Source organism: Coloeus monedula, assembly GCF_965178545.1.
Source record: "Coloeus monedula genome assembly, chromosome: Z".
Taxonomy (NCBI): domain Eukaryota; kingdom Metazoa; phylum Chordata; class Aves; order Passeriformes; family Corvidae; genus Coloeus; species Coloeus monedula.
This window is the reverse complement of record NC_138822.1, coordinates 62,254,054-62,274,627: the sequence shown is the minus strand read 5'-3', so window position 1 is coordinate 62,274,627 and position 20,574 is coordinate 62,254,054. Positions and strand designations below refer to the sequence as shown.

Sequence of the window (20,574 nt, the reverse complement as noted above, 5' to 3'; positions counted from 1 at the left end):
ACCTTGTCAACCGTGGCACTGAGTGCCACATGAAGCCATTAATGTGCTGTTACATCTCTGTTACAAGTTGACAAAAATCAGACCTGGTCCTACCATCAAGTATATCTCTCTTTCCTATTCACTCCTTTCTTTGTGCAGTAAAAGTCAGCATTCACATCTTCCTTGGATAATATCAGTAATACTTAGTAGTTTCTCCAAGCTTTTGCTTCCCTATGGAATATTTAAATGTTTACACATGGGTGGTAGTGCCAGTCATGGATTTCTTTTCTTTTTTGCATCTTCTTGATTGTTACAGCCTTTACCCATTGCTTCATAATCTTTAATGTCCTGCATAACCACTGCACTACAGATAATAAAGCTGCCTTGCAATTACTATATGAACACAGCATGCGTACCACCTTAAAACACAGAAACTGAACTGTAAAAGGCAGATAACTATTTTAAGCCTTGAAAGCTAAAGCTAGCCTGCTTAACTCAAGATCAAAATTATACTAGTTAAGGGAAGAGTTTCGCTAATGTGAAGATCTTAAATTATTTCTGGTCTTGTTTGAAAAACAATAGTATAAAAATTAACCCAAAGACAGAGCTCTGTATAAATTCTTGGGATTTCTTGTAAGTCATTTTGCTGTTAGCAGAGATCCTGCTTTTCTACAGATGAGAAATACACTACAAAGTGGTTGGAAAGACAGCATTCAGTAGCAGAACATCAAATGCTTCCTTACAGTGGGTCACAACCCTGAAGTACTTGGCAGAGTAACTGAGGAAGAGGACCTTTTTAGTGGTTTGGGTTTTTTCCCTGGTAAATTCAATGTGACTTACCTGCCTTTGTCCTTAGAGCCCGAATGTTTTCTGCAGCAGGAATATTGTTCAGATAGATACTAACTGCTATGCTCCTTCAATAGGGTCTTCTGGGGTCCAGCAACTGTGGACAAACAACTGGAAGGAAAGCTGGTAGAATTTTTACACCATGCAGTTGTCCTAGAAATCTCACACTTTCATGAATTTTTTGATTTATTGCTTTTTACTTGCCCAGATGAGCCACATGTGATCAACATGCCCAGACTATTCAGGCTCTACTGAAGTTACTGAATGTGTGCAAAAATAACTACAGTGCCAGGCAGCAAAGCTGAGTCTTCTGCATTGAAATCACAGAATATAGTACCAATTTAAGCTAGAGAAGCATATAATAGATGTATACGGCTTTGAGTTAAAAATGTAAATTTTTCACTTGGGGCTTAGTGACACTATTTACTTATTTATTTGGGTTTTTTAACACCCAAGAAATGCCCCCGTTTAACTTCCAAAATCTGCTTTTATAATTTAGACAGTAATTCTGTTTCTGTACCTGGGCAGGCTGTAAGTATGTGTTTCTGTGTAGCTCTGCTGTGGTCACAGCACAGAAGGCTCTTTACTTATCTTAACACACATTCTTTGCTTTGAAAGGAAAGCTGTCACTTGATACAGGAAATAGTGACATAGATTACTTCCTAAGAACTAGCAGTCATTTATTAGTTATTTACACTGCTAGTTGCACATCTTGTTCAAAATATTTTTATTAATATTTTTTTCAGAAAAAAACCCTTCATGGCAAAAGGTAGTGATACTGGTAGCCAGTGTGGGACACCAGCACTGGTGGATGCTGTGGCAAGAGACGGAAAGCTCCCTTATTTTGTTATAAAGTATTCAGATATAATTTCTTACAGCTTTTCCTTTTTTTTGGTTGGGTTTTTTTTTTCCCAAAGGCTGCTATAAGTATAATTTTTCATTTTTATTTTTTAATTTTTTAATGACAGCAGGAACCAGACATATACATATCTAAAACATCATACAGAATTAGGTAAAATAATCTCTGTTAATTTTACTTCAAAATGTAGTTCTACTCAGTGAAAATGAAAGTAAGAATCATGGGACTACATATGCACTGTGCCTTCTGAGCAGGGCTCATGAAAGGACATGAGACAGACTTTTACAACCTCAGAAGGCTGGGCTGTGTGTAGTGATGCTCAGACAAAGACAGCTACTCGAGGTCCTTGCCTGTTCATCAGAATCCAGTTCTCTCCTGAGCCTGTTGTGGCCAGGCCCAGCTCTCCATCCCTCACTCCTTAGCAGCGTGGTACCAGCCTGGTAGGAGGAAGTTCAGCTGACCACTGCATTGACAGCACCATAAGTGACTCCTCCGCTTGCAGCACTGCTTCCTCGAGGTTGAGAAGAGCATGTATTAGAAATAGAGTGTATCTGTAAAATAAGTCCTGAAAAGGACAATATTGTTTCTGCAGAGCTGATTCCAGAGTGGAAATTCACTTGAAAATTTGCTTATGGTACATTTGCTGCCAACATCAAGCTGTAAGGTGTGAGCCATTTCTGGGAGGGAGGGAGGGGATGCCATCCAGAGGGACATGGACATGCTTGACGGCTAGGCCTGTGTGAAACTCATGAAGTTCAACAAGGCCAAGTGAAAGGCCCTGTACCTGGGTCAAGGGCAATCCCTAGCACAAGTACAGGCTGGGTGGAGGATGGACTGACAAGAGCCCTGACAAGAAGGACTTGGGGACGTTGATGGACAAGAAGCTCAGCATGTGCACTTGCAGCGCAAAAAGCCAGATACATCCTGAGCTGCATCAAAAGCCAACAGTCCACCAGGGAGGTGATTCTGCTCTGCCACTCTCATGAGACTGTGAGCACTCTAACTGGAGCACTCTGCCCATCTCTGGGGCCCCTTCTAATGAAGAGCTGGAGTGAGTTCAGAGGAGGGCCACAGAGATAATCAGAGGAACAGAGAACCTCTGCTGTGAGGACAGGACAAGAGTGGGGATGGTCCAGCCTGGAGAAGACTCTGGGGAGACGTTACAGCACCTTCCAGTATGTAAAGGGGTCTAAAAGAGAGCTGGTAGAGGGACTTTTGACAAGGGCATGCAGTGACAGGACAAGGGGGAATGGCTTCAAACTGTAGAAAGGAAGGTTTAGATTAGATATTAGGAAGAAGTTCTTTATGTGAGGGTGAAGCACTGGAACAGGTTGCCCAGAGAAGTTCTGGATGTCCCATCCCTGAAAGTGTTCCAATTAGGTTGGATGGAACTTTGAACAACCTGGTCTAGAGAAAGTGTCCCTGCCTGTGGCAGGCGGGTTGAAACTAGATGATCTTCGAAGTCCAGGGTTGAAATCTGTTCCACTTCCTTCCAGACTGTGTCCTGCAGGAACTGTCCTGCAGAATAATCTCTGGTTAACAAATACTACTTTTCATTGTGCCGTAAAACTGGACAAACTCACCATGAAAAATGTAGATACTTTTCTAGTACAGTATCTCTTCCACAGCACAAGGTGGGAAGTGGAAGAGTGGCTCTCTCTTCCTTGGTGGTTCTGTGACTGTCTGAGCACACTGGGATTCTCCATAGCTAGTAAATCCATCAGGAAAATGACAGTAATGCAGCTGTGATTACACCACAGAAGGTAATTTTTCAAATCAAACTTCAACATGCTACAGGTCCTACTTGTTAGTCAGAAGCGAGAATTATTTGAAAGATCCTGATTCACATTGCTCTTAAATCAATCCTTACATACCTATTAAACCCCCTGCAATGCTAATAGAAATAATATTTCACATGTCTTTCACAGGCAATATCACAGGACTGTGGATTTAGCAACAACTTATTGAGTATCTGTCTTAGAACAGATTTAGTGATAATATCCACGCAGTTTTCAACAACAGTGGTCTGGGGGGAGTTAATGTACGTGTTTCTAAAGTAAGACATTACTTGACCATTTTCCGTACAAATCATACTGAAAGAACACTAGTTAAAGAGCAGAGTTGTTCTTGCACACACACACAGCATGCGTGCTGTGGTTTGCAGACGCATTGCCAGTGTCTGCCTGATGTCACACAGAAGCATGAAACTCTCTGGGGCAGACTGACCTAAGCAAGGTTTGCGGATCAATACCACTGATACCAGCAACATTTCAGTTCAGCCCTATTTTGACAGTAGAAATAAATCTTTCTCTCTTTACAGTCAAGCCTCTGTTCTCATCACAGTGCATAGGCATTTACAAGCCTAATCTAAAATCTGCTGAAGCAAGAGGAAATTGTTCCTTTTAATGCAATATGTCTCAAGTCAGTCCAATTTATTAACAATGCTTACATTATTAGGCATCAGCTTTTGTACTTCAGAATGAAAATAAACCCCAAATTACTGGTGAACTCTTTTACAGATGTTTGTGTAACTTTTAAAATGTACTAAGTACATTTTAATGTACTAAGCATGGAATGATGACTAGGTTGTGTACAGATACCACACAACCCTTTCAATATTTTCATGAAGTCTTAGTGACTATCAGCCAAGCTTAGTGATATTCTTTGCTGGTTTTGAGGTATTTCTAAATGCTAAATTCATCAAGCACAACAAAAATACAGTGATTGGGAGTTTTTTGTCTTTTTCTTCTACTATACAAGCTACAATGGTCAGGAAAAAGTGAGTGCAACAAATGTCCAAGTCTCAGTTCATCTGAATGCAAAGTTATATGGACTGCACTGTACATTGTCTAGGAACAGCCACCTTCTGGAAAGTAAGTTCCTGGACTTAATGCCCATCAGGCAAGTAAGATATCACAGCAGATGTACCTCTAAGCTTTCCAAGGGCAGGAGAGTTTGCACCATATACTGTAAGTCTTACCAGCTTAGCTGTGGCTTTCAGGGTCTGCTTTCTTCATTAACATGAGTTTTTCCTTATACTTAACTTGTATATAGTGTTCTGTTTAGCATGCACTTTGTTCCATCTTTCTGAACAGGACTTCTTCATCTGGCATATCTTAAAGCAGACCAGATTTAGACATTCAAATTAGTACTGTTTAAGCTCTTTGAGTGACACTTTCATTTTAAAATAACTTACCCAGCTTTCACATAAACAGTAAATACACTTTTTGAAACTGCTCAATCTAAAAGCTGGACCTTATATAAAATTAATCAAAAAACAGGCCATTTTTTGACATTAACCAAATATTTCTAAGAATGAGGTAGGTACCTCCAATAAAAACATTTTGCCAAGCTCAGGTGTTGTGGTAGTACCTGAGTGATAATGTCTGGCAATAGACAAAGCTTTCACTTTCCATTTTAAAACCACTAATTATTTAAAACAATTAATACATAGTTTCCTTTGACAAGGCAATTGTTTCTTGCCTTCACTGAAGAAAACATCCAGAAAATTTCCTGTCATTTTGTTCTCCTTTTATCACTGTCTCCCCCCTTGTCAATATATCATACTGATGACCATGAAGCAATCCCACTTTTGGAATGGCAGAGATCAGGGTGAGTGGCATAGGTAATATCAGCCCAGTACTGGGATATTCCAGGCTTACTTCTAAGAACCACATTAAGCTCTGGGGGTATTCAAACCTTTGGTGAGCTCACTGGCTGCAGGAGCCTGAGGAACACACCCTGCTGACACCACTGACCCGCCTCTTAGTTTATCACCATCTGCTTTGTGTGAGTTTCCAGCCTACCTTCTGTCACCTCCTCCTCTTCAGCCTTCAGAGTAATGCTACCTCCAATACCCTTTCTGTCTTTCTTTCCCAATTAATCCTGGACCTTTTCTCACCATCCTCCACACCTCTATAAAACACTCACTTGAGCCAACAGGGCACAATCCTGCTATTTTATTCCCCTCTCTCCCTGACAGGGACTCAGAACTGGCACCCTTGTATTGAAATGCCAGAAAGAGCTCCAGCTTAAAATAAGTGGTCACAGGATCCTCTTTGTGTTGCCTTAACCAAGCTCAGGCTTGCCTGAGCCTGCTATGACAGTCTGGACTGTGGCTCTCCTGGGATGACAAACATACAGCAGACTGGAGCAGAAAACACATGCCTTGGTGGTGTTAAATCATAAATAAACCAACAGCAGCAGGCACCTTCTCTGAGCATAAAAAGCAGAAGCGTCATTGTAACTCATTTAACTCCTCTTTTCAGCTGCAAACTCTCTCTGTTACACTCCTGAAACCTGTTTTAATTCGGAGAGTACAGCTCTTCAGCTGAGCTCAAAAATGAGTCTGGCAACAGACTCCCCTGAGGCAGAAATCTCCAGAGCAGGCACAGCATGAAAACATTGCCTGCCTGCTTTAAGATTAATTTCCCCCAGCACTCACTGGAGTTCAGCACTACTGGCATGTGGGCCTTTGGCCCTTGAGACAGGCAGGAAGACAGCCATACCATCAACGTATGAAGTGCTTGGAAAAATGGTTTGAAAAAGCCACAGGGAAAAATCAGCATCCTATTCCTGTGTTGACACATACCAATTTTAGCCCACCTGTTTTGGTGTCCCTGAAACACTGCAGCTTCCTGTCATGGTGCTGGTACTAGATTGGATAACAGGAAAGAGCAAGACAGATGCAGGAAAATGGACACAAATCTGAAATTAGGAGCATCAAATCTGTAAGAGCACAGGTAAAAAGCAGTGACAGAAAAGTGGTGATCCACAAGGTCCTGCGTAGCAATCTGCCTTTCACTTTCAAAACCACTTACCCAACAAATTGAGGATGAAAACCACAAGGGAAGACTTTTACCACTACTACCAAGTTTCCTTATACCTATGTTTCATGACTAGCTATTCACAAGCACAGATATTTACTAACACAGTCAGGTAGCCATTAGTCTGCTGTGAGCAGCTTCAGTAGATGTGGCATACTCAGATTCTATATGGCTGATATGAAGAACTAGCTTGGGACTCCCTCATTCTGCAAACATGAGGATCTCTGCGTGTCCAACTTTTCTTAATTTGTGCATTAAAGAATTAGCAAACAATGGCACAGGATATATTAATCTGCAGCATGTTTCAGCTGTTGAAATTTTTATACATTTTCCAAGCACATCATCTTGGACTCAGGCTCTGGCTGTCCTGGCAAATGATGAAACAGTAACTTTCATGTATTGCAGTGAGAAATGCATTTATTTCATACACGGGTTCATAATTAACTTTAAAAAGATAGCTAGCACTATCATATCTAACAAAACTTCTGTATCCCCTTAGAAGTACTGCTCTGTGTATTACTAGGTGCATGCTCCATCTGAGGAGTCGATTTTCTTCCAGGCTCAGGGTGATTATGTGTCTGAGCAGTAACTACAATTACTGACAATGTGAAGGAGAGCTGTGCACATAGCATTCATCAGTGAAGACTAGTTATCCCTTCCTGGCATACCTCTTCTTCTCTCTATCCCCTGATGCTGTTATTTGTCTGTTTTCTGGAAACTGTGAAGCAGCAGATTAGCTGTGCTTCACGAACTCTGGCAGCTCCATTCCCGTGCACAGGGTAAGCACTCCAGCCTTCTCCAGGGCAAAGGCTGGGTGAGCCGCAGCAGTGAAGTTGTGCCTGATGGCAAACAGCAACAGTCCTCTCTCTGCATTGAAGAACAATAGCCTGCCACTACTGTAATCCAACAGGATGCCAATCCTGGCCAGGTGTTCCGTCACATGGACATCACTCATCACACCGGTGTGAAGAAATCTGTAAAGAAAGCTGTGGGAAAATGGAAACCAGAATACAATGAGCCTCCCCATAGCAATTTACCAGAAATAACCTTAATTCCAATCTATTAACAGGTGGCTGCATACAGCAGCCTATCACATGGCAACAGCATTTTGCTCAGTACATAGGCAAAGCAAATGTGGCATTGCTTCAAGCCCTCCCTGGCACCCTGATGAGCCTTTTCATTTGGCGTCTTTGGACTCTTAGAAAAAAAGCGTCTCGGATGTTTCATTTAGCTAGTTATGCTCATACATCTATGTGATTTCACACTGAAAAAAGCACTCTTGTTTGGATCGAGAGCACCTTTACAAAGTATCAGGGTGGTGCCTTACAAACCTCCAGCAGCCTGTGGCGCTGGCCTGCTACCACAGACTACCCCAGCACCCTGCAGTCCTCCACAGCAGCAGGCGAGCGCCTATTGCTGCGAAGGACAAAGCAAGAGAAAACATTCCCTGTTAGGGCTTGACATTTCCTGCAGATGGAAGCACGTTCTAAAAAGGCTGCATTTATGGAAATAAATACACGTGCTGGGGTTTAGTGAAGCAAATCAGGATATGAGCAGCAACAAACTAGTTCTTTAAGTTTTATTCACTGTCTGGGTGAAGGGTGTTAAAATCATCTGTTTGAGATAAATTTTAAGGTGCTTTATAAGACCTTTTAAACTAAGAGGAGGTCTAAAGATCTTACGTAGATGTCCTTTTCTTATTACTCGAATTTGCATAAAGAAAGCAGAAGAATCCTTTCTGCTCTCATGATTCTTGTGGCTGGCCAGCTTTATTTTCATGAAGGACAAGTAACTTCTCAAGCAGCCAGACTGACTCCTCTCTACCTGGTTTGTGTAGGACAGCATCGCATGCACCAGGAAGTATCACTCAACCCCAGGACACTGTTCTGTGTTGCTGTTTCATAGCAAATCCCAATCCTGTAGCTTCTGCAGGCAGAGACAGCAATTTCCCAGTAATGACATCCTTGAGCAGGCAGCAGTTCACCCAGGACTGAAGGAAACCTGTTTGTGAAAGAGGCATACAGTAAAGAGAGTGTGGTGGCAGACAAACCATATTGTGATATTTCTTTCAGTCACATCATGAAGCATCATGTAAAATTACCAATGAATTGCACTCTGTTGTTCTAACTGCAGAGTTTTATCAAAGATTTAACTGAGAGTCTTTTCTTCTTTGCACTGAGATGGACTTATCTAAAGGACCTCAAATTTTGAAGGCTTGTTCAAACTAGAAAGTCTGGTGGTTTTATGTAAACATAGTCACAAACACCTTGTGTACATTCAGTGGTAACAGCAACAAGAAATGCTTAAACCAGTAAATCCTCATCACCTTTTAAAAAACCATATCAGTATGGCACAAGTTATACAAGTGGACCTGTGCTTGTCCTGGGACTGATAGCAATATGTCAATCCCCCTGCAATGTTCTCAATGGATAGAGCTAGCCTGGTACAACCATGTTAACATATCCCAGGAGCATTTCCTAGTTCTCCAAAGCCACAAATACTTTGGAAAACATTACCAATAATGCCCTCAGGAGAGAAGCAAACTATGGAAGATGGATTACTTCTATCCACAATGTATTAAAAACTAAACCCACAACTCTGACCTTTTCAGGGCAGCAAAAAATTGCTTTAAGACTCTGAAGAATTAAGCAGTGAGCATGGGCTGAAAAAATCGAGCAGTCCAAGTAGGTAGCTCTGCTTTTGAATTCCTAGCCGTTCCTTAGTGTGACACTGAATTCTGTCCAGCACCTACATCAATCCCACCACCGACTTTATTGAGATGCTGCAGTGTTTGAAAGGGGGGTTCAATTGCACAAAGTCCAGGGGCTGCATGACCAAAATGATTCAGTTCATCTACAAAATTAGTGTAATGTGAAAGATGCCTATTGGCAAAAACATTAAAGCGAGAGATACATCCTGAACCCCACAGAATGGTTGTGCCCATCATACTGCTACTCACCCAGTGAGTTTGGTTTTCTCAGGAAGGTGGATCACTGTTGCATTAGAGGAGATTTGCAATGCAGGATGGGCTGTGTCACTCAGCAGGCGAAATCGAGTTCCTGGTACAATTCAAAGAAACACCAGATCTGAGAGGCTGGCTACATTAACATGAGATGAATCATAAAATGTTAAGCAACAATTACGGCCATCTTAGCTGGACAGAGCTGTGACTGGTGGCAGGTAGGAGTGACAGAAAATTGGATGCAAATGAAAGGAGTCTTCCAAGCTGGGACAGCAGTCTAATATACAGAAATGCAGCTAGGTGATAAAGAGGTCTTTAAGACTATGTAAGAAGGTTGAATAATTTTCAATCAACTGCTCTTTTCAAAACAGCAAATTTGAATTTTGAGGCTGATTTGGAAGAACCATACATAATTTAACACTATTTATCTGGAAATCTTGGAGTTTGAATAATCCATTATATTTTAAAACTGCTTTACATGCTTCCCCATCACTCAAACTCCATTAGGTTTTAATTGTGAGAGGTTTTCTTTAGGTCATGACAACTTTTATCTGATTGTGCTCTGTCAGATTCAAGCAAACTGAGATCCCTGAAGAATACTTAATCACTTAATCTCTCTGACAGAATTCAACATTTTTGCTTCTGAGGTCACACCAGTTTTACATAGGACATAAATACATAAATATACAAACTTCAAGTGAAGTAGTCCTGATTATGCTAATTTTAAGCAGAAAAAAATGGATATAAATTTGATTTAATGAAATAAAAACTTCAATAACTTTGTTACAACCATATTGGGAACTTCAGGTATAATTTCCATAGAAAAATGTTTGGCTACTTTGCCCTTTCATCCCATTGTTTTGACATCAGGAAATTATGATCTACCTTTAGTTGAGATGAGAGCTGCTTCACTTTGTTCACTTGTCCCAAATGGGTTGACAGCCCTCAAGTAGAAGAAATAGTTCACATTGGGCTCCAGGGATACTTTCAGTTCAGGTTTCTTTATACAAGCGAAAGATCTGCAAATGTTGAAGATACATTAAAATGTATGCAGGTATCCAAATGAGGGAAGACTATTTTATGCCAACAGCTAAGTCCCCTAACAGTATTGTTTACTACTGAAACAACAGACAACATACAGAAACTCCAAATGAGAAAGGCAAACACTGTCTTCACTGACAACTGTGTTATGTAGGAGCTTCAGCATTTCACTTGAGGGATTGTCTTCACTTTGTCTGATGAAGTTTGAGGCCTTTGCTCATGCACCACCTTATCACCCAGTGCAGTCATTTGGTGTAATGATCACTTCAGTTTGCAGTATAATTCATCATATAAAATTTAAGCAGCTCAGAGTCAAATCCTCCTCTGCCTCCTGCGAAAAGTCCGCATTTTTTACAAAATGAGTAAGTTTCTGAAGAAACCCCCCCACCTTTTAATTAATTCAGTTGCATGACAGTGAATACACTCGTGTTTTTACTACCTGGGCACATGCTACATACAAGTCCAAAAGAATCGATACCCTTATCTGAGGTGGCACAGAAATCATGCTCTTCATCATATAATCATCAAAGAATGGTGATTAACTTCTTATTAGGAACCCCTCACTCACAAATCCTTCAACAGCTAAGCCTGGGCTCTGTTTTTTGTGGTGCCATGCACTCTATCAGGGCAGTTTTGCAGGAGGCAGAGCAGAGGAGCTGCCCTCACACAGTGCCCTGCTTTGACTATGCTCCCTGGGCTGTGCCTCAAAAACTCCAGCCCTCACATCCTGTACCCCTGGTGTCTTGACACACTGCTAGAAAGCAGGAGTCAGCATCTACATAATCTGCTTTACAGGTGCTTTTAAGTACCAGTGAAATTATTTTAGATGGTTGGAAGGATGCCATTTTATTTTCTACATTGACAGCAGTATGAAAGATGGGCTTAACAAGTTCTCACGCGTGGGTCTTGATTTTCCTCATTTTTTGCCTCATATGATAACAGCAAAGCCAGACAATACACATGCTCTGCATTGTATGCCTGCAGGTAAAGACTGTTTATCTGTATAAAGTAGGTTATTTCCTTCCAGAAATGCTTTTAGGAATCTACAAGCAAGTATTTAAATTCAAGAATGGGAGACCTGCCTTTGGAGAGTGAACAAGACACTTTCCCTCCCACCTCAGGTTTCAGAGTGGAGCCCATGATGGTCTGCCACCTGCAAGCAATGCCTCTGTGAGAAGCTAGACTAACCAGATTACCTTTTCCAGCACAAATTGCTGTGACCCCAGAGGAGGTAAGGCAAGCGAGTCAGCAGTCATATCAGATCGTTGCTATTCATTAGGGGTGACTGTTTTTACGCATATATCCCACCAGAGAGCAGTACAAACTGCAGAATAATCAGTGCCCATCCATCGGGGTTTTTCACATGCCTGCGTCTGCTGCACTTATCACATCGAGGTAAAAATCTCACAGCTCTTAATGCAGCGATTCCTGCTTACACCACACAGATCTCTTTCTAGGAGGATGGCATCTTGGGGAAAGACTGGTGCGTCATCCTTATTAGTCTGTAACAGGTATTTTGCACTGACAATTGTCATTAAAAGTGATTGAGAGCATCAAGAAAATGCACTGGGTGCTTCTGTGACCTATTCTTTCAATTTAAAAGAATTTCAGAGAGTCTGGGGCACCGGCATGATCAGCACAAGACTATGCTGCTTTTGGGGAACGTGTTACATTAATGCTGGAACCGATGCAGTAAAGAGAAGTGGTTGCAAACATGGCAGAAATTGCATGGTTTGCTTCATGCTCATGACTCACCAAGGCCCCGACCACAAGACCACTTCAGCAAGGCACTGACAGCACAGCAGGCTAGTTGTTTCTCACTGAAAGGTTTGGGGAAGAGGTGTAACCTGATGAACTGACTGATGAGAACATGAGCTCTTTAGACTTGAGTACAGTACTTGAGGGGACAAGAGAAAAAAAGATGGATTGAAGAAAACTACAAGATGGGAACTGAGAAAGGAGGCAAATATGAAAGAAGTGAGAGAAAGGAATAACAGGATAGAAGAAGAGGTAGGGGAAAAGAAGTAGGCACCTGAGCTTTGAAGAAATTTACCCATGCTTCCTAAGCAAGGCTTACCCCATCTGTTCCTTAAAAGCAGCACACTGACATCTTTGATGTGAATCTGAAGCACAGACCACCAGAGAGGAGTTTTGAGCAGAGTTACAAGTGAGATGAAAGGAAGATATGCTAAACTATTCCTTGAAAGCTGTCTGTGGCAATATGTAGATCAGCAGGCCTTAAGCACAGTGATGCCCTGTGTACAGCTCCTTCTTCTGTTTTCTGGAAAAAGTCATGTAAGTCAGTATCCTTCCAAAGAAATTAGGAGATCTTCTTTTTCACTATGTACTATTTATGAGATGATTAAATAATAAAACACAAAATTATTTCTAATTACATTGTGGTGTAATAAGTAGACATGGGGTATTCATATTCTGGAGTCTGGATCCCAGAGATATCTCATAGGTATTTAGAGAACATTTTGGGTCCAGTCATTTGCAGAACAGAGTCAGCGATCAAAGTGCAGAGTTAGGTCTCTTACAAATATGAAATTCTCCAAATTAGAATTTAGATGCATGTTTAAATCAGAGAGCAATAGCATGCTGCAGTTTTAATAGTGAGACAGAAGAATCTTGACTTTTAAGCAGACCTGGGCTGTAAAACAGTGATCAGATTTTCAAAAAGCATTGTCTGGTTGGTAATCTATTTCAGCCAGCTTTAAGCTGCCTAAGAATAAGAGCCCATCAATTTTAGCTACGATTAAGGCTTAAAAACAGTCCTGCTGCTGCCAACTAATGAAACAGAATATGCTGACAAGAAGGAATTTCATTTGCTACATTCTGAGCCAGATCCAAGTGCAAAAGAAGCTGCATACAAAGGAGAAACTGGTCTTGCTATCTATTGCCTCTCCTGTCAAGAGGGCAAGGTGAAGGGGGAGAGTTAATACTGAGGGCTCCCCAGAAATCGCAGTAGTTTATCATGCTTTAAATTGACTCTGCAAAAGCAAGGATGAGGAGAAGGTATGATTAGTGCTTCTCTTACAGCATACAGGTTATGTGTAGGAGAAGGCGAGGGAAAATGCATCCTGACTGTGTTGGTGGAAGGCTGTTTCATTTCTGATTTCTTGTAACAAGCATTACAGATGGATCTTCCTCAAGCTCACCTTAAGCAGCGAACTGTAATTTTGAAAGAAAAAGAAGTCCACCTACAACATTTCTAATGTCAGATAGTTTCTACCTTATATACACCTGCCCACTTTAGAGATGATTTGAATGTAATAATAATGTTAGCAAAGCATGAGGCATCCTGGTCTTTAGATTAAATATTATCTTATTTGCATTGTCCTCTCAATTTCTTGGTATCGTTGATACAAAAATTAGTGTGTAGAAAGTCAAGAAACACTGAAGTTAAATATTTTAAGTATCTCCTCTCAACCCTTTCACTGTAAGAGGAATCTGTGAGACTGAAAATCCAATCTCCAAGTATCAGGTATCAGGTATATGCTATTTAAAGCAGAACAAAAAGGACTTGCATGTTTCTTCACCTTATATTATAGTAGCAGTTGTCTGCTAAATCTGTGATTTCTCTGGTTTTAGGGAAATCTGTGCTTTCATGTTCATTTCTCTCATCAGCATCCTCATTTATTTAAAGGAAGCAACATCTAGGGGATATTTTTTAATATCGCCTGAACCCAGCAAATGATATGCCGTGCAATGATTCACAACACCCTCTGTGCTATAATTGTCATTTCCACCCCCAGGATCCCACTGAAACAGTACCTCCTGTGCTGCTATCACTGATATGGAGTTCGGGTGAAAGTATGCAAGCTTCTCAAGATGCATGTGGAAGCACACAGAAAGGGTGCACCATGAGTGGAAAAAAGCTCTTGAAGCTAAAAATAGAGAGCAAATAGCTCTGAGTTTGCTCCCAGCTGTGCCACATGCTTCCTTTCCTTTCCTTTCCTTTCCTTTCCTTTCCTTTCCTTTCCTTTCCTTTCCTTTCCTTTCCTTTCCTTTCCTTTCCTTTCCTTTCCTTTCCTTTCCTTTCCTTTCCTTTCCTTTCCTTTCCTTTCCTTTCCTTTCCTTTCCTTTCCTTTCCTTTCCTTTCCTTTCCTTTCCTTTCCTTTCCTTCCCTTCCCCTTCCCCTTCCCCTTCCCCTTCCCCTTCCCCTTCCCCTTCCCCTTCCCCTTCCCCTTCCCCTTCCCCTTCCCCTTCCCCTTCCCCTATTCCAGCTCAGGCTGATTTTGAGATTAGGTCATCAAAACACCCCCTGCTTGTTGCTATCCATGATGGCAGAGTTAGAGGGAAGGAAGGTTGTTCTGTGTTTCCAACACCCTGTTTCCTGAGCTACCAGGACAATCATGTGGGCAATGCAAGAGGAGGGAGACTTGCTCCTCTTGTTCCAGCATTAGACTTGCTCCATAAGGAGACTGAAAATTTAATTCCTGAGAAGTGTCGGTCTTGCACCATCAGAGAGGATGACATTCAGTTACATCCACTTTCACAAGCTCACCACATGCTGCACTTATTTCTGCCTCCCTGAGTCTTATGGATTTCTCATGATGTGACACAGGCTTTCCATCTGAACAGCCTACATACCTAATCCCTGGACTACATTTCTCACAGCTTTCCATCTTCCACCCACAACTCCATTGACTTCTCAACACAAAGAGGCTGAGAAAATAGCAGAGCTCTTTAAACTGAAAGAAACATTTCAAAGCATCACTCAGAAAGATTCTGGAAAAAGATTCAACCTGAGAAGGAGCTTTAGAACCACTGCAGCAGGCCAGGGACTCATTTTTGCTGAAGATTTAAGATGATTTTATAGGAAATCATGTCCCTCAGGTGTCAAGCTGGCAAGAAGAGAGAATGGAGAAGGGAAAACGTAGATTTGGGTAGAGTTTTTTTGGTTGGTTGGTTGGTTATTTTATGCTTTCGTTGGTTGGGATTTTGTGGTTTTTTGGTTGGCTGGTTTGTTTTGGTTTTTGGCAGGATTGGAAAGGAACCTTTAGTGAGGTTTCACTTCCAGATGTGCTTCATATTCTCCCCCTGGGGAGCTGGGACTGCTCCAGGGATGTTCTTGGAGTTATTCAAAAGTTACTCCTGGGCAACCGGCTCTAGGGGGCCCTGCTTGATCAGGAGTGTTAGGTGATCTCCACAGGTCCCCTCCAACATCAACCATCCTGTGATTCTGTGGCATGCTGAAGTTTACAGGCAGCTGGCTTAGACCACATGTCTCTAGCTGTTCAGTGAGGGCCTTTCTCCCTGTTTGCTCCCTTGGCAGTGTCCTTTACCTTGGGTGAGCTTCCAGAATGACATCTGCTAAAGCAGCCTTATGGGATGGGGCCACACTGCCTTCTCCAGTACTTTTCTTGAATGTTCTTCCCTGACCTCCGCTTTCACACTGTGCCCTCGGCAGCAACTGAATGAACCTTCTAGGGTTGCTGAGAAATGTGTTTGAACTCCCACCTAAGGACTGGGAAATTGCTTAGCTACAGGGTTGCTGCAAGCACAAAAGGCACAGGCTGTCTGTGAAAGGGCTCCACATTTAGCTGATCCCCAAGATGAATGTTGCTCAGGAAACCTGCAAAAGCCAACCTCCAAGCTTTCAAGGGAAAAAAACCAGAAGAATCTACAAGATTTGAGACCAAAAATTCTGAGTGTGCATAGAGCCAGAGTTTTATTCCACCAGATATAGGTACTTGGCTTCTAGTCAAGTTGATTTCTAATTCTAAATTGCACCTTGGAGGCCTTGGATACAAGTTCTCCATCTACCAGGGGGCTCTTTTACCCACAAATTTATGTAAAAACTTAAACAGAAATATTAAAAAAAATTTCTATAGCCTTGTAACAACTTGTGACACTACAGAAGATTTCCAGGTTATTCTCAGGGGGTTGATTTAGGAAAAAGAAAGAGGGAAATTGTTTTCAGGGAAAGTAAGTGGCAAAACATTGTCTTTGACACACAAAAAGAGGCCAGAGCCCTTCTACAAATAGAGAATTTTAAACTATAGCAATTCTGAGAAAATTCATTATTTTGTCCTTTGGGAAGTTTTTACACTTGTCTCAGTAAAAGGCCAGCTTCTGCTGACAGGAAGGCCAAAAAGCCAAATGTGACTCAGTATAATTATAAACACGTTACATTTTACACAAGGTCACTTGAGAAAGCAAATGGGTCTGTTCTGGAAGCTTTCTTGCCACATTTATCACCACACAAGCAAACACTTGGTGTTACCGACACCTTGCTCATGGATTACAGAAATCAGCACAGTGTCTGGTTTAGTTTTGAGAAAAAAAGTCAATTTCAGATAACAGCACAGAAACTTGAGGGCAAACAACCAGCATATGTTTTGGGAGCAGCTCCATTATCTTTGACCAACAGCAACTTTGGCAGGTTGACAGGGACCTGGTGGCCTCAAGAAATATGTACAAAACAGAGCAGGTCCCTCTGAGAGGCAGGAGAACTGGGCAAGACCTCTCCTTGACTGCAGTAATGCAGCACACTGGTACTGCATGATAAAAAGTCTCCCACCCACACAGAAATTTTTAATTTCAGTTTTCAGCCTACTTTTGTAAGGAGCAAGGCATGCAGAGTTTCACAGTTGTACTTCTCTCCTACAAAGCTATGAACCCTTTAGTCCACTTAACTAATTATGACTGCAGGGCATGGAGCCCTTCCCTCCTCTTCATGGATTTCCTCCCTCTCTGCCCAGTCTCCCTGACGCCCATGTTAACTAGCCCATAGGTGAAGACCTTAATCAGGCTTCTCAGGAGGTGAAAAAGACAACCGCAGCTGGGCTGAGGCTCTTTCACAGATTCCTGTATGGCAAGTCACCCCTCTCCACCTCCCAAAACTTCTCAGACCTTTGCAACTATATTTTGCTGGAATATTGTTGTCACCGTTTTTAAAAAGCAAACGAACAAAAACTCCCAAGCCCCAAGGACATACAGACCACCATGTAATTCCCTGCCGAGGGCTGGAACTAGATGATCTTTAAGGTCTCTTCTAACCGAGGCTATTCTAAGATTCTATGATTCTGCAATAGTTTTCTCTGCATTTCCGCACAGTGCATAGTTCCACGGCTCAGTGGTGCCGACATCCCTCCCTGTCCTCTCCTCTATGCAGCACAGGCTTAGCATAGGGGAAACCAGAAAGGGTCTGGCATAAACAGCCACTACCCCGAGTTTCAAAGCTACTCTTGAAGCCCTGTGGCATGCCTGCACAGCCAGGCAGCACTGAGCTCAGCTGTGCGTTGGGAGGCATCCGCACACACGTCCAGATGGGTCACCAGTATTACTGGGACACCCGTGTCGCCCTTGCTGTGCCCAGAGCTGACTTCTGTCTTGTTCTCCAAAAAGCAAACCGGGCCATGCTCCTCCACCACTCGCCTTCCCATGGAGCTGCCCTGCTCTGCCTTGTCCCGGGGCCGCAACTGCTTCCCCGGCCAGCACAGCCTCGCAACTTCTGGCTGACTGCAGACAGCACCACATCTCCAGGGTTTTGGCCCCAAATGAAAGGGATTGTCCGGTTAAGCAGAATAGAAAGGAAGTATTTTTACGTCTCACCCTAATCTCACAGATTAGTGCCTGCCCCTTAAATGCCTCAGCACACAAAAGCAGATTTCTTCCTTGCATGGCTGCAGGCAGAATAATCTCTTACGTAATGACCCGCGGTCGGGGGTCATTAGCGTCTGCCTAATCTGACCAAGGGGCTTTAGTGGCTGCGGCACTGACCTGAGTCCTTCTCCTTCCGGCGAGTGCTGCCGGCAGTATTCCAAGATGAAGGACTCGGCAGACACGGATGCGGCACGCCAGCGGACAGTGGCTGTGTCCCAACACACGGTGCAGTCCTCGGCCTTGATGGTGGGCACAGCGGGTGCTGGGGACACAAGGACACGTTAGCTGTACTGCGAGGAGGGTGCCCGGAGGGGGATCTTTGCAGGGGAAGGAACAGTCACCTCCTTGAAAACCCACGCCATAGTTTTTTCCCCATCCAGCAGTGATCTTTTGCTTGTTTGTATTCAAATGGCAGAGGGGTACATTACAGGGAAAACAAAACAAAACAAAACAAAAAAAAACATGCTGGGAAAGTCATTGTGAATAGCTGTGCATTTGTCAAATCCTTATAATGGTAGATTTTTATGCCTTTCCTCAAGCAATGTTTCCTCATTTCTGCCAATCTGCAAGGAGCAGAGCACGGAGGCAGCACTGCCTACAGCTCTCCCTGCATCACCTCAGTCCTGTCCTCAGCAGTCCCTGCATGAGCTGCATCAGAAGCAAATGTGCTGCTGCAAAAATGACAGCGAGATGCTGACTTTCTGTTTAATTATGTCCTGGTTATTTTTGCAATGCTAAAATTTGGTCCTATAATTTCTCCTTTGTAGAGATTCTGTTTATGAGCTACAGGCCCAACTGCAAGACAGAAAACTGAATGTAAAATAATGCACTAGCTGCAATTAATCAAAAGCTATTGTGTGAAACTGCACATTTGAAGCTGTAGACTGAAAATGGATCAGTTGTATTCTCCTGCATTTTTCCCATTCTGGGAAATAGCTACAGAAAACACCTTATGACCTGTTGTGAAACTCACATACACAGTCCTAATACCAATTCTAGAAGAAAGGTTATTAATTAAAAAAAAAAAAAAAAGGTCATAAAAATTAATTTTACTTTTGGAGTTCCAAATAGGAGACCTAAAACAAAAGTAGGGATTAGATGATTTTATGATAAGGTAATCTAATAGAACTGCAGAAAACATTCCAGATGCATTCTGGTTTTTAAGAAGAATGATTTGCTGTTACTAGAAAAGGAAAGAAAAACACCCCCATGTATTTACCAGTTTCCTGGTTTAGTGAAAATCAGGAGGTTAGCTGTTCAGGTTAAGATTTACTTTATGTTTTACTACAGGAGCAGCTAATATACGTATTCAGCAGAACAGTGAATTTGTGGATAGAGCATCATCTGGTAATACCTCCTTGTAGCTTCCTTAGCAATAGTTCCTTAATTCTTTTCTGAAAAATTTGATTATTGTTTCTAAATGCATCCTTCCTAAAGAATGAAAAATTAAGAGCTGAATCCCCTAATACTTGCATTCAGCAGCTCACACACATACCTACATCTATGTATGTCACAGGACATGAAGCTTTTTTTACTGTAATTTGAAAGTATCTGTCTAAAGAGTAGCTGGAGTGAGCATACCAGAAAACGCTTCTGAGATTTTTAAAATTAATTGCAGCTAGAATACAAAATCTAATTTCATTGTAATATTCTGGAACTTATAGAAGCGATTGTGGAAGAGGCAAAGAGCCAAAAGGGTGAGAATCACGCAGGTTTTGAGCAACAGCAGAAGGTGCATTCACTTCTGTGTCTTTAGGATTCCAAGGAGAGAGGATTCCAAGGAGATCAGTTGCGGGGGAGGGGTCGGGGGGTACAGGGATACTTCCTGCCTTCAGCATCATTCCCTCACAGAAAATACTGTTTGGAAACAGAATGTTCCTCAGCAGAGGAACGCTGTGAGTCTGGGAGGTGGAGGAGCACGCATCAGGGGGTTCTGGGGAGATGCCAAAGCAGCATCTACCTGCATTCCCCACAACTCCCCAGGCTACAGTGACACCTCCATGAGTGCAGTGCCACCAGAGAAATTTTATGGGGGTTCTCATCAACTGGAAGAGTCACAGCTTTGTTCAGTTATTAATGTGTATGTTCCTGTAATTGCATATAAGAGCAAATTATTTTCTTGGATGTGCCAATTCTTAACCTGAATTACTAAAAGTAAATTCTATGTTCTTGCTTCTGAGTTCATTCAGCTGCTTGAAGAGTTGAAATATTTTATCTTTATATCAAAGTAGCTGGACTCTCACTGAAGAACTGGTGCTCTTTCCCCTGCCTTTGCTGTTGAAGAAATGCAGCAATTTTGCATCAGTCAGTGCTCAGCAGTGTCCCCAGAAATCCATCTGGGGCTCATGCGCTCCAGAGGGAGTTCAACTGAGCTTTGAGGGAAGGTGTTTAATAAGCCCATATTTGACCTAGTTTATTTGTTTTCTTAAAGCATCAGGCTGAAGGAA

General features: G+C 42.2%; 1 protein-coding gene across 1 annotated transcript in view; it reads right to left on the bottom strand.

The window, feature by feature from the left end:
* Positions 1–6,900: 6,900 nt before the first annotated feature.
* Positions 6,901–20,574, bottom strand: part of CMYA5 (cardiomyopathy associated 5) — a 47,271-nt gene continuing 33,597 nt past the window's right edge. The window contains exons 9-13 of the mRNA XM_082301227.1: positions 18,245–18,389; positions 10,358–10,491; positions 9,470–9,569; positions 8,335–8,511; positions 6,901–7,496 (exon numbers count right to left, since the gene is read on the bottom strand). Coding sequence (XP_082157353.1) covers positions 7,244–7,496; positions 8,335–8,511; positions 9,470–9,569; positions 10,358–10,491; positions 18,245–18,389 — 809 coding nt within the window. The 3' untranslated portion in view covers positions 6,901–7,243. The remainder of the gene's footprint in view (positions 7,497–8,334; positions 8,512–9,469; positions 9,570–10,357; positions 10,492–18,244; positions 18,390–20,574) is intronic.